The 14,555-nt window shown below is 49.5% G+C and overlaps 1 protein-coding gene across 1 annotated transcript in view; it reads right to left on the bottom strand.

Moving 5' to 3' along the window:
* Nucleotides 1-1,961: 1,961 nt before the first annotated feature.
* eif2ak3 (eukaryotic translation initiation factor 2-alpha kinase 3) overlaps nt 1,962-14,555 on the bottom strand; it is a 78,608-nt gene continuing 66,014 nt past the window's right edge. Inside the window, exons 13-17 of the mRNA XM_031787622.1 lie at nt 12,130-12,943; nt 11,468-11,641; nt 8,934-9,035; nt 8,719-8,781; nt 1,962-5,077 (exon numbers count right to left, since the gene is read on the bottom strand). Coding sequence (XP_031643482.1) covers nt 4,892-5,077; nt 8,719-8,781; nt 8,934-9,035; nt 11,468-11,641; nt 12,130-12,943 — 1,339 coding nt within the window. The 3' untranslated portion in view covers nt 1,962-4,891. The remainder of the gene's footprint in view (nt 5,078-8,718; nt 8,782-8,933; nt 9,036-11,467; nt 11,642-12,129; nt 12,944-14,555) is intronic.

The following is a 14,555-nucleotide window of genomic DNA, read 5'->3' as shown; positions in this document are numbered from 1 at the left end:
GTAGCTTCCACCAGGGCGTTTCGCTGAATGATGACGTCCACATCGAACCGTCCTGTAGGGTTGGGGGAGGGGCCAAGGGACATGGGCGGTCCACTGCGTTGTGAAGTATTGACCAATCGCAGCAGCTGCCGCATCCGTTCAGGGGCTTCCCTGCAGTGCCTAGTTCTGGCTTTCCACTAGATAACACAGCCGCAAAGTCAAATTGAAAAAGGTAGGATATATATATTTTTTAATCTTAACCCAAGGTTAGGCATAAGGCTAGCAGTGGGGTTCGGTTTAAAATCTGATTTTAAGAAGAGGGGTTTAGCTACAATTATGAATGTGGTTGTGTTAACTATTGACATCCCCACTACTGCCTAGTGCAGTATATTTTATTTATTTATTTTATTTCACCTTTATTTAACCAGGTGGCTAGTTGAGAACAAGTTCTCATTTGCAACTGCGACCTGGCCAAGATAAAGCATAGCAGTGTGAGCATACAACAAAGAGTTACACATGGAGTAAACAATTAACAAGTCAATAACACAGTAGAAAACAAAGGGGGGGTCTATATACAATGTGTGCAAAAGGCATGAGGAGGTAGGCAAATAATTACAATTTTGCAGATTAACACTGGAGTGATGAATGATCAGATGGTCATGTACAGGTAGAGATATTGGTGTGCAAAAGAGCAGAAAAGTAAATAAATAAAAACAGTATGGGGATGAGGTAGGTGAAAAAGGGTGGGCTATTTACCAATAGACTATGTACAGCTGCAGCGATCGGTTAGCTGCTCAGATAGCTGATGTTTGAAGTTGGTGAGGGAGATAAAAGTCTCCAACTTCAGCGATTTTTGCAATTCGTTCCAGTCACAGGCAGCAGAGTACTGGAACGAAAGGCGGCCAAATGAGGTGTTGGCTTTAGGGATGATCAGTGAGATACACCTGCTGGAGCGCGTGCTACGGATGGGTGTTGCCATCGTGACCAGTGAGCTGAGATAAGGCGGAGCTTTACCTAGCATGGACTTGTAGATGACCTGGAGCCAGTGGGTCTGGCGACGAATATGTAGCGAGGGCCAGCCGACTAGAGCATACAAGTCGCAGTGGTGGGTGGTATAAGGTGCTTTAGTGACAAAACGGATGGCACTGTGATAGACTGCATCCAGTTTGCTGAGTAGAGTGTTGGAAGCCATTTTGTAGATGACATCGCCGAAGTCGAGGATCGGTAGGATAGTCAGTTTTACTAGGGTAAGCTTGGCGGCGTGAGTGAAGGAGGCTTTGTTGCGGAATAGAAAGCCGACTCTTGATTTGATTTTCGATTGGAGATGTTTGATATGAGTCTGGAAGGAGAGTTTGCAGTCTAGCCAGACACCTAGGTACTTATAGACGTCCACATATTCTTGGTCGGAACCATCCAGGGTGGTGATGCTAGTCGGGCATGCGGGTGCAGGCAGCGACCGGTTGAAAAGCATGCATTTGGAAGGCATAGCAAACGATGTTATGGAAACTCATATCAGACTGAAATAACACACATCAAAAGGTCCGGGGCTGGACCATGCAAAGGTCCGGGGCTGGACCATGCAAAGGTCCGGGGCTGGACCATGCAAAGGTCCGGGGCTGGACCATGCAAAGGTCCGGGGCTGGACCATGCAAAGGTCCGGGGCTGGACCATGCAAAGGTTCGGGGCTGGACCAAAAACAGCCTAATGACTGGACCACTTGCTTATGGTGCCACAATGCGCTGGACAACAGTCCATAGCTCTCTGTTGTTCATGACAGCAGGTAGGTCCTCTGTTCTGAGGCCAGGGTCTCAACAGATGTCCACGAAGGTTACGTCTGGCCTTCCAGGTCTTCACCTGTGAGAGGGTAGCAAGTACCCACAGACCGATGCCTGGCCGCTGGCTCAGGGTGTCTGAAACAGTGACCAACACACACACACACACACACACACACAGGAACAAAAACACACCAAAGCACACTAAACTTTACAAATGTAATAGAAGTGTTTATTAAATGTAAGACTTGGAAGAAGTCACCATATTTCAATGCACTTCATGGGACGAAGTGCATTGTTCATATATATATATATATATGTACCACCAACCCAAAACTGATTGATTTCGGCATTAAACATAAATAAACCAAAATAAACATATTTACATCATTACCAGATCAGATAGATTTAACTACAGGTCAAAGGTTAGGGGTCAAGGGAGAGGTCAGAGGTGCAGAACCAGACATCCAGGGAAAGAAGAGAGAAGAAGAGAAGGAGGGAGGAGGAGGGAGGAAGAGACAGAAAAACGTAATATCCGTTAGATAACTATCTTATAAACTAATTCAACTATATTTGTCATTTATAACACTACTTCTAGAACTAAAAGCAGAGATGACAGTATTATCTAAAGGTCTTAAGATACTCTTGATTGCAGACAGACAGAAATACAATTTAGGTACTTGCTGCAGTTGTTGTCAGAGTTTGAAGGCAAAGTCAGAACGATAATTCCTTCATAATAGTCCATAAAACATGAATACAAATAAAACAACCCTCTTTGCTGGGACTCGGATACAGTAGGTCAAAGGTTATCAACTGTAAGATCTAGTCTGATCATTTAAACCAGGGGTATATTCATTAGTGCACTCCGTAGCAAAACATTTTGCAATGGAAAACCAGAGTTTTTTTTTATTGGACAAGTTCAGCGAGGTCCCTCCCTGTTGTTTCAGCCTTATTGGTTCCATTTGGTTCAACCCAGTTTGGGTTATAAAAAAAATCAAAAATAAGTGATTTTATTTTTGACCAAACCTCAGTAGACTCTCCTCTCTCATCTCTACTCAACAGAACCAGCTCTACCTCAGCAGACTCTCCTCTCTCATCTCTACTCAACAGAACCAGCTCTACCTCAGCAGACTCTCCTCTCTCATCTCTACTCAACAGAACCAGCTCTACCTCAGACTCTCCTCTCTCATCTCTACTCAACAGAAGACTCATCTCTACTCAACAGAACCAGCTCTACCTCAGACTCTCCTCTCTCATCTCTACTCAACAGAAGACTCATCTCTACTCAACAGAACCAGCTCTACCTCAGACTCTCCTCTCTCATCTCTACTCAACAGAAGACTCTCATCTCTACTCAACAGAACCAGCTCTACCTCAGACTCTCCTCTCTCATCTCTACTCAACAGAAGACTCTCATCTCTACTCAACAGAACCAGCTCTACCTCAGACTCTCCTCTCTCATCTCTACTCAACAGAACCAGCTCTACCTCAGCAGACTCTCATCTCTCCTCAACAGAAGACTCATCTCTACTCAACAGAACCAGATCTCTGCTGTAAATTTATCAGCTTCTCCAGTCAAAAACTTTACAGTAATCAAAAAGCCTGCAGGATTATATGAAAAAAGCCTTTCAAAAATCATTAGAAAAAGTACAATTGATAAAAACAATAATTATAGTACATTACAATTATCAGTGATAAGAGTAACAAGGACTTGATCAGACTTTTCTAAAGCACTGCTCTCCTGTCCAGAGGAGAAAACATGGTGTTTATCACATAATGAAAGGTCCAACATGTTATTGGGTGGTCCTCCTTCAGTTCATTCTTGTTCAGGGCCTAAATGAAATACAGACTGAGGAAGAGCCAACTTATAGAGCAATTGACATTTAAAGGCAAGTTCTAATCAAGCCAACATGAGATGACAACATGTAAATGAGAACCTGTTCTCAACTGGCCGACCTGGTTAAATAAAACACGTGAATGTGGTCTACGCAAACATGGGACTACTGCCTTTAAAACGTGCAGAGAGGACCAAACGTGATCGGACTGAATCTGGCCCCTAGGTGACAGTTAACTTAGAAATACATCCACTCTCCCTTCTATTTCTTAGATAGAAAGAACCATGTCTATGACACAGTATCCTCCGGGCTTAAGAGACCAGATCACATTCAGCTAGCGATCAAGTGCAGCTCTCCTCTCTCTCCCTTCATCAGATATCATAATGCTTCATTCTGTCAGTGCCATTTACAAAGCAATGGAACCGTATTACAGTCAGTATATATACACAGGTGTGACCACACCGCATCTTTTAACAACATACAATCATTAGAATTTTTTTTGTTTACTTATTTACAAAATTGGCAGGGAGAACATTTTTGGAAAATCATTGTCCTGCTCTGGCTAGCAACTTAAACAGAGTTGACTTTGTACATTTACAACAACAAAAAAAGAAGATAGCTTGAGGAATTCTTAGCCCTGTGATCCCCATCATGCTGTAGAAACATTCCCCAGCACCATTCATTAATTCATTCTAGTGGAGGGCAGGTCTCCTGGTCCAAGGCAGGTCAGATATCTGATGCATTCACCAACACAAAGGCAGTTAACGCCTCACAAACCTCCTAAGGCCTAAAGCAATACATTTAAATCATCTTAAACAGAACTAGCAGGAAAAGGTTTTTCACCAAAGTCAGGCATGTCTGTCTCAGCCTCCAGTTCTCAGTACTAGTTCAGTACTAGTTGTCAGTACTAGTTCAGTACTAGTTGTCAGTACTAGTTACCAGTAGTTAAGGACAGTTCATGTTAGAACAAGGTGTCATCTAGATATGGTTGATAAGGTACAGGGCTCAGCAGGAGGGAAAGATTGAATGAACAAACACTGTGTGAGAGTACGGTTACTGTAGTAGGGTTACTGTAGGAACGATGTGAGAGAGATGTCCAACAAGGTCTCTTTGGTGGTGTGTCAGAGGGAGGAGGTTCTGTCTGGCATTAGACTGAGAATGGGGGAACAGGGGTGACTGGCATGTGTGTGTGTGTGCGTGTTGCGCGTGTGTGTGTGTGTGTTGCGTGTGTGTTGTGTGTGTGTGTGTTGTGTGTGTGTGTGTTGCGTGTGTGTGTGTGTTGCGTTCGTGTGTGTGTGTGTGTGTTCAGGAAGAGGCTATAGAGGTGCGTGCAGGCCATCCGGCTGACGAGGCGCTGTATGTCCGGGATCGTTGTCGGACCGCCAGGCGACACGGAACTTCCAGTTCCTGAAACAGAGGCTCCTCCGTGATGTCAGCAGCCTCAGGACGCTCCGCCGGGTTAAGGGACAACATGCTACGGACCATGCCCAGCTAGAGTACACAGGAGAGACACATCAGGGTACATGACACCACACACTACGATCTGATCACTACGATCTGATCACTACGATCTGATCACTACGATCTGATCACTACGATCTGATCACTACGATCTGATCACTACGATCTGATCACTACGATCTGATCACTACGATCTGATCACTACGATCTGATCAATATCAAAACATACCCAACTGATCAGATACAATACTTATTCATTTCCTAAGAGTAGTACATTCATGCCATGATTGTATTTTATTCCATCTATGATATTATTATTGATATTATTGTATCAAGCTTTGTAACAGTGTTTTTGCCTGTTATTTAATTCTCCATTTGGACCAGGAGATAGAAGCAGACAGACATCAGAGACAGTAGGAGGCGCCAGAGAGCCAGCAGAGACAGTAGGAGGCGCCAGAGAGCCAGCAGAGACAGTAGGAGGCGCCAGAGAGCCAGCAGAGACAGTAGGAGGCGCCAGAGAGCCAGCAGAGACAGTAGGAGGCGTCAGACAGAGAGCAGAGACAGTAGGAGGCGTCAGACAGAGAGCAGAGGCAGTAGGAGACGTCAGACAGAGAGCCAGCAGAGACAGTAGGAGACGTCAGACAGAGAGCAGAGACAGTAGGAGGCGCCAGAGAGCCAGCAGAGACAGTAGGAGGCGCCAGAGAGCCAGCAGAGACAGTAGGAGGCGCCAGAGAGCCAGCAGAGACAGTAGGAGGCGTCAGACAGAGAGCAGAGACAGTAGGAGGCGTCAGACAGAGAGCAGAGGCAGTAGGAGACGTCAGACAGAGAGCCAGCAGAGACAGTAGGAGACGTCAGACAGAGAGCAGAGACAGTAGGAGGCGCCAGAGAGCCAGCAGAGACAGTAGGAGGCACCAGAGAGACAGCAGGAGGTGCCAGACAGACAGCAGAGACAGTAGGAGGCGCCAGAGAGTCAGAGACAGTAGGAGGCGCCAGAGAGCCAGCAGAGACAGTAGGAGACGTCAGACAGAGAGCAGAGACAGTAGGAGGCACCAGAGAGACAGCAGGAGGTGCCAGACAGACAGCAGAGACAGTAGGAGGCGCCAGAGAGTCAGAGACAGTAGGAGGCGTCAGAGAGCCAGCAGAGACAGTAGGAGGTGCCAGACAGACAGCAGAGACAGTAGGAGGCACCAGAGAGACAGCAGGAGGTGCCAGACAGACAGCAGAGACAGTAGGAGGCGCCAGAGAGTCAGAGACAGTAGGAGGCGCCAGAGAGCCAGCAGAGACAGTAGGAGACGTCAGACAGAGAGCAGAGACAGTAGGAGGCACCAGAGAGACAGCAGGAGGTGCCAGACAGACAGCAGAGACAGTAGGAGGCGCCAGAGAGTCAGAGACAGTAGGAGGCGCCAGAGAGCCAGCAGAGACAGTAGGAGACGTCAGACAGAGAGCAGAGACAGTAGGAGGCACCAGAGAGACAGCAGGAGGTGCCAGACAGACAGCAGAGACAGTAGGAGGCGCCAGAGAGTCAGAGACAGTAGGAGGCGTCAGAGAGCCAGCAGAGACAGTAGGAGGTGCCAGACAGACAGCAGAGACAGTAGGAGGCACCAGAGAGACAGCAGGAGGTGCCAGACAGACAGCAGAGACAGTAGGAGGCGCCAGAGAGTCAGAGACAGTAGGAGGCGCCAGAGAGCCAGCAGAGACAGTAGGAGACGTCAGACAGAGAGCAGAGACAGTAGGAGGCACCAGAGAGACAGCAGGAGGTGCCAGACAGACAGCAGAGACAGTAGGAGGCGCCAGAGAGTCAGAGACAGTAGGAGGCGCCAGAGAGCCAGCAGAGACAGTAGGAGACGTCAGACAGAGAGCAGAGACAGTAGGAGGCACCAGAGAGACAGCAGGAGGTGCCAGACAGACAGCAGAGACAGTAGGAGGCGCCAGAGAGTCAGAGACAGTAGGAGGCGTCAGAGAGCCAGCAGAGACAGTAGGAGGTGCCAGACAGACAGCAGAGACAGTAGGAGGCACCAGAGAGACAGCAGGAGGTGCCAGACAGACAGCAGAGACAGTAGGAGGCGCCAGAGAGTCAGAGACAGTAGGAGGCGCCAGAGAGCCAGCAGAGACAGTAGGAGACGTCAGACAGAGAGCAGAGACAGTAGGAGGCACCAGAGAGACAGCAGGAGGTGCCAGACAGACAGCAGAGACAGTAGGAGGCGCCAGAGAGTCAGAGACAGTAGGAGGCGTCAGAGAGCCAGCAGAGACAGTAGGAGGTGCCAGACAGACAGCAGAGACAGTAGGAGGCACCAGAGAGACAGCAGGAGGTGCCAGACAGACAGCAGAGACAGTAGGAGGCGCCAGAGAGTCAGAGACAGTAGGAGGCGCCAGAGAGCCAGCAGAGACAGTAGGAGACGTCAGACAGAGAGCAGAGACAGTAGGAGGCACCAGAGAGACAGCAGGAGGTGCCAGACAGACAGCAGAGACAGTAGGAGGCGCCAGAGAGTCAGAGACAGTAGGAGGCGTCAGAGAGCCAGCAGAGACAGTAGGAGGTGCCAGACAGACAGCAGAGACAGTAGGAGGCACCAGAGAGACAGCAGGAGGTGCCAGACAGACAGCAGAGACAGTAGGAGGCGCCAGAGAGTCAGAGACAGTAGGAGGCGCCAGAGAGCCAGCAGAGACAGTAGGAGACGTCAGACAGAGAGCAGAGACAGTAGGAGGCACCAGAGAGACAGCAGGAGGTGCCAGACAGACAGCAGAGACAGTAGGAGGCGCCAGAGAGTCAGAGACAGTAGGAGGCGTCAGAGAGCCAGCAGAGACAGTAGGAGGTGCCAGACAGACAGCAGAGACAGTAGGAGGCACCAGAGAGACAGCAGGAGGTGCCAGACAGACAGCAGAGACAGTAGGAGGCGCCAGAGAGTCAGAGACAGTAGGAGGCGCCAGAGAGCCAGCAGAGACAGTAGGAGACGTCAGACAGAGAGCAGAGACAGTAGGAGGCACCAGAGAGACAGCAGGAGGTGCCAGACAGACAGCAGAGACAGTAGGAGGCGCCAGAGAGTCAGAGACAGTAGGAGGCGTCAGAGAGCCAGCAGAGACAGTAGGAGGTGCCAGACAGACAGCAGAGACAGTAGGAGGCGCCAGAGAGACAGCAGAGACAGTAGGAGGCGCCAGAGAGCCAGCAGAGACAGTAGGAGGCGCCAGAGAGCCAGCAGAGACAGTAGGAGGCGCCAGACAGACAGCAGAGACAGTAGGAGGCGCCAGACAGACAGAAGAGACAGTAGGAGGCGTCAGACAGAGAGCAGAGACAGTAGGAGGCACCAGAGAGCCAGCAGGAGGTTCCAGACAGACAGCAGAGACAGTAGGAGGCGCCAGAGAGCCAGCAAGAGGTGCCAGACAGAGAGCAGAGACAGTAGGAGGCGCCAGATAGACAGCAGAGACAGTAGGAGGCGCCAGAGAGCCAGCAGAGACAGTAGGAGGCGCCAGACAGATAGCAGAGACAGTAGGAGGCGCCAGACAGACAGCAGAGGCAGTAGGAGGCGCCAGAGAGACAGCAGAGACAGTAGGAGGCGCCAGAGAGCCAGCAGAGACAGTAGGAGGCGCCAGAGAGACAGCAGAGACAGTAGGAGGCGCCAGAGAGACAGCAGAGACAGTAGGAGGCGCCAGACAGACAGCAGATATACACTACTTACCTCCTGGACGTTGTTCTTGGAGAAGACAGCAGGAAACTGCAGCCCTCGGACTTCAGTCAGAGTCTGGAGATAAACATGGTATCATGGACAATACTGTAGTACTATTCACCCTGGTGAGTTTATTTATAGTACTATTCACCCCGGTGAGTTTTTATATCGTACTACACACCCCGTGAGTTTCTATTTCGTACTATTCACCATTGTATGGTACTCACCCTGACCCTCTCCATCTGTGTCCTGAAAGGACAGAGCAGCTCAAACAGGATCAGACCCAGAGAGTAGATATCCACTTTGTGAGAGTACAAGTCACCAGACAACTGGAGAGGAGAGAGAGCAAGGTTATGGTTACAGTTAGATAGATAAACATCTCTAATCTAGAAGACTACACAGTTCAGGGTAACAAGAGAGTAGATATCTACTTTGTGAGAGTAAAGGTTAAGACACGGATGGACATCTTGGTTATATCTCTATTAGACAGCTCTACGAGTCTAACAGGAGGAGTTACCAGACAGACAATTTACCAGTCTAAAATATCTATTACATGAACCAGGACAGGGGGAACCAGGACAGGGTGAACCAGGACAGGGTGAACCAGGACAGGATGAACCAGGACAGGATGAACCAGGACAGGATGAACCAGGACAGGGTGAACCAGGACAGGGTGAACCAGGACAGGGTGAACCAAGTTTAACCAGACCAGGGGGAACCAGGATGAACCAGGACAGGGGGAACCAGGACAGGGTGAACCAAGTTTAACCAGACCAGGGTGAACCAGGACAGGGTGAACCAGGATGAACCAGGACATGATGAACCAGGATGAACCAGGACAGGGTGAACCAGGATGAACCAGGACAGGATGAACCAGGACAGGATGAACCAGGACAGGATGAACCAGGACAGGGTGAACCAGGATGAACCAGGACATGATGAACCAGGATGAACCAGGACAGGGTGAACCAAGTTTAACCAGACCAGGGTGAACCAGGATGAACCAGGACAGGGTGAACCAGGACAGGATGAACCAGGACAGGATGAACCAGGACAGGGTGAACCAGGACAGGGTGAACCAGGACAGGGTGAACCAAGTTTAACCAGACCAGGGGGAACCAGGATGAACCAGGACAGGGGGAACCAGGACAGGGTGAACCAAGTTTAACCAGACCAGGGTGAACCAGGACAGGGTGAACCAGGATGAACCAGGACATGATGAACCAGGATGAACCAGGACAGGGTGAACCAGGATGAACCAGGACAGGATGAACCAGGACAGGATGAACCAGGACAGGGTGAACCAGGACAGGGTGAACCAGGATGAACCAGGACATGATGAACCAGGATGAACCAGGACAGGGTGAACCAAGTTTAACCAGACCAGGGTGAACCAAGATGAACCAGGACATGATGAACCAGGACAGGATGAACCAGGACAGGGTGAACCAGGACAGGGTGAACCAAGTTTAACCAGACCAGGGTGAACCAGGATGAACCAGGACATGATGAACCAGGACAGGATGAACCAGGACAGGATGAACCAGGACAGGGTGAGCCAGGACAGGGTGAACCAGGATGAACCAGGACAGGGTGAACCAGGATGAACCAGGACAGGGTGAACCAGAATTAACCAGGACAGGGTGAACAAGGATGAACCGGGACAGGATGAACCAAGTTTAACCAGACCAGGGTGAACCAGGACATGATGAACCAGGACAGGATGAACCAGGACAGGGTGAACCAAGTTAAACAGACCAGGGTGAACCAGGACAGGATGAACCAGGACAGGATGAACCAGGATAGCATGAACCAGGACAGGGTGAACCAGGACAGAGTGAACCAGGATGAACCAGGACAGTGTGAACCAGGATGAACAGGGACAGGATGAACCAGGACAGGGTGAGCCAGGACAGGGTGAACCAGGACAGGGTGAACCAGGACAGAGTGAACCAGGATGAACCAGGACAGGGTGAACCAGGATTAACTGTGCTTCCAACATTGTGGCAACAGTTTGGAGAAGGCCCTTTCCTGTTTCAGCATGACAATGCCCCCATTCACAAAGTGAGGTCCATACAGAAATGTTTGTCGAGATCAGTATGGAAGAACAAGACTGGCCTGCACAGAGCTCTGACCTCAACCCCATCGAACACCTTTGGGATGAATTGTAACGCAGACTGCGAGCCAGGCCTAATCGCCCCAACATCAGTGCCCGACCTCACTAATGCTCGTGGCTGAATGGAAGCAAGTCCCCGCAGCAATGTTCCAACATCTAGTGGAAAGCCTTCCCAGAAGAGTGGAGGCTGTTATAGCAGCAATGTTCCAACATCTAGTGGAAAGCCTTCCCAGAAGAGTGGAGGCTGTTATAGCAGCAATGTTCCAACATCTAGTGGAAAGCCTTCCCAGAAGAGTGGAGGCTGTTATAGCAGCAATGTTCCAACATCTAGTGGAAAGCCTTCCCAGAAGAGTGGAGGCTGTTATAGCAGCAATGTTCCTACATCTGGTGGAAAGCCTTCCCAGAAGAGTGGAGACCGCTATAGCAGCAATGTTCCAACATCTAGTGGAAAGCCTTCCCAGAAGAGTGGAGGCTTTTATAGCAGCAATGTTCCAACATCTAGTGGAAAGCCTTCCCAGAAGATTGGAGGCTGTTATAGCAGCAAAGGGGGACCAACTCCATATTAATGCCCATGATTTTGGAATGAGATGCTCGACGAGCAGGTGTCCACATACTGTTGGTCATGTAGTGTCTTTTCGGTCTTACCTGCTCTGGGCTCATGTATAGTTTGGTGCCGACTTGTCCAGTGTGACGGGCGTAGCTGGGCATGGGAGTTAGGGGTCCTGAATCATCCTCATCCTCTTCCTGGTCCATGGCTGTCACCAGACCAAAGTCTCCAACCTTCACCACATCATCTACTGTGAAGAAGATATTGGAGGGCTGGAGGAGTGAGGAGGGAGAGAGAGGAGAGAGAAGGAGAAGAGGAGGGGGAGAGAGGAGAGAGGGAAGGAAGAGAGGAGGAAAGAGGAGAGAAGAGAGGAGAGGGAGAAAGGGAAGGAAGAGAGAGGAGGAAAGAGGAGAGAAGAGAGGTGAGGGAGAAGGAGAGAGGGAAGGAGGAGAGAGGGAAGGAGGAGAGAGGACAGGGAGAGAGGAGAAAGGGAAGGAAGAGAGAGGAGAAAAGAGGAGAGAAGAGAGGAGAGGGAGAGGAGAAAGGGAAGGAGGAGAGAGGGAAGGAGGAGAGAGGAGAGAGGGAAGGAGGAGAGAGGAGAGGGAGAGAGGAGAAAGAAGGATGAGAGAGGAGAGGAGGGGGAGAGAGAGAATTGTTAGATACTGGTGAAGGTAGGGCTGGGGATTGTGTGGGTGGGTGTCCATCTGTCTGTGCATGTGTCTTCATTCCTGTGTGTATGTATCTGTGTCGATGTCCTCACCTTGAGGTCTCTGTGCATCAGGCCCTTGCTGTGGAGGAAGTGAACGGCTTCAGAGATCTGCAGAAATATGCCCAGACACTGAGAATGTTCCCTGTGTTCAGGCAAACATCTCTGAGACATCCAATCCTTCAAGGTGTCTTTACGACACAGCTGCATCTGAATGTACAGGTAGACTTTAGGAGAGGGTTGGGGCCGCAGAGTTGGGGGGGTCCGGGAGGGGCTTGGGGCCAGGCAGAGGGAGAGCGAGGTGGGGCGTGGAGGAGAGGAGGAGGGAGGGATGGAGGGGGAGGAGGGTGGGACGGGTACGGGGAAAGGGTCGGTTCTTCTGGTGTGGGAGGAGGAGGAGCTAGCCTTCTCAGTGAGTGGGGTACTGGCCAATCCGGAGGCTTCTGAGGGGATCATGACCTCAGGGTCAGGGTCGGCGTCACGGTCGCAGCCCGAGTCCTCGAACACGATGTCAAAGGAGGACGAGGTGCAGTCGCTGGGGCCGCGGGGGGGGCATAGCTCAAAGGAGTGGGGAGTGTCTGAAGTCGAGGCCTCTGCGTCTGGTTGGCTATCCAGCTCTGACATCATACTGTCCTGACCAATCAGCAGGGGGAAGGGGATGTCAGTCCCAACTCTGAAGTCCATAGCCCCACAGCCAAATCCCATGGCCCCACCTGTGGATCTGGAGATCATGGATTGGTCGTGGTCAGTCATGAAGGCCCCGCCCAGCCCAGACGCAGAACTCACAGGGCTGGAGACAGACGAGATGGGCACTTTGACAGACAGCACCTCCATGTGGTCGGGGGAGCTCAGTGGCCAGTCGGTAGTGCTGAGAGAGAGGAGAGGAATATTACGATCGCCATCATCCTACTTCATACATTTCAAGAACGGAAATGGCTTCAACCATCATTAAACAAGATGGAGACAAGGATCAATGGGTTCTAGAAACATACAGTTTCTAGTCTGAGGTTTACTTACACCTCAGCCAAATACATTTAAACTCAGTTTACACCTCAGCCAAATACATTTAAACTCAGTTTTTCACAATTCCTGACATTTAATCCTAGTAATAATTCCCTGTCTTAGGTTAGTTAGGATCACCACTTTATTTTAAGAATGTGAAATGTCAGAATATGATTTATTTCAGCATTTATTTATTTCATCACATTCCCAGTGGGTCAGAAGTTTACATACACTCAGTTAGTATTAGGTAGCATTGCCTTTAAATTGTTTAACTTGGGTCAAAAGTTTTGGGTAGCCTTCCACAAGCTTCCCACAATAAGTTGGGTGAATTTTGGCCCATTCCTCCTGACAGAGCTGGTGCCCACACATTTTCTATAAGATTGAGGTCAGGGCTTTGTGATTGCCACTCCAATACCTTGACTTTGTTGTCCTTAAGCCATTTTGCCACAACATTGGAAGTATGCTTGGGGTCATTGTTCATTTGGAAGACCCATTTGCGACCAAGCTTTAACTTCCTGACTGATGTCTTGAGATGTTGCTTCAATATATCCACATAATTTTCCATCCTCATGATGCCATCTATTTTGTGAAGTGCACCAGTCCCTCATGCAGCAAAGCACCCCCAGAACATGATGCTGCCACCCCCATGCTTCACGGTTGGGATGGTGTTCTTCGACTTGCAAGCCTCCCCCTTTTTCCTCCAAACATAACGGTGGTCATTATGGCCAAACAGTTCTATTTTTGTTCAGACCAGAGGACATTTCTCAAAAAATTACGATCTTTGTTCCCATGTGCAGTTGCAAACCGTAGTCTGGCTTTTTTATGGCGGTTTTGGAGCAGTGGCTTCTTCCTTGCTGAGTGGCCTTTCAGGTTATGTCGATATAGGACTCGTTTTACTGTGGATATAGATACTTTTGTACCTGTTTCCTCCAGCATCTTCACAAAGTCCTTTGCTGTTGTTCTGGGATTGATTCACACTTTTCGAACCAAAGTACGTTAATCTCTAGGAGACAGAACGCGTCTACTTCCTGAGCGGTATGACGGCTGCGTGGTCCCATGGTGTTTATACTTGCGTACTGTTTGTACAGATGAACATGGTACCTTCAGGCTTTTGGAAATTGCTCCCAAGGATGACCCAGACTTGTGGAGGTCTACAATTTCTTTTCAGAGGTCCTGGCTGATTTCTTTAGATTTTCCCATGATGTCAAGCAAAGAGGCACTGAAGGTAGGCCTCCAAATACATCCACAGGTACACCTTTAATTGACTCAAATGATGTCAATTAGCCTATCGGAAGCTTCTAAAGACATGACATCATTTTCTAGCATTTTCCAAGCTGTTTAAAGGCACAGTCAACTTAGTGTATGTAAACTTCTGACCCACTGGAATTGTGATACAGTGAATTATAAGTGAAATAATCTGTCTGTAAACAATTGTTGGAAAAATGACTTGTGTCAAGAACAAAGTAGCTGTCCTAACC

This window comes from Oncorhynchus kisutch, linkage group LG14 (genome assembly GCF_002021735.2).
Source record: "Oncorhynchus kisutch isolate 150728-3 linkage group LG14, Okis_V2, whole genome shotgun sequence".
Lineage (NCBI taxonomy): Eukaryota > Metazoa > Chordata > Actinopteri > Salmoniformes > Salmonidae > Oncorhynchus > Oncorhynchus kisutch.
The sequence above is the reverse complement of the archived record's forward strand: the minus strand, read 5'-3'. Positions and strand labels throughout refer to the sequence as shown.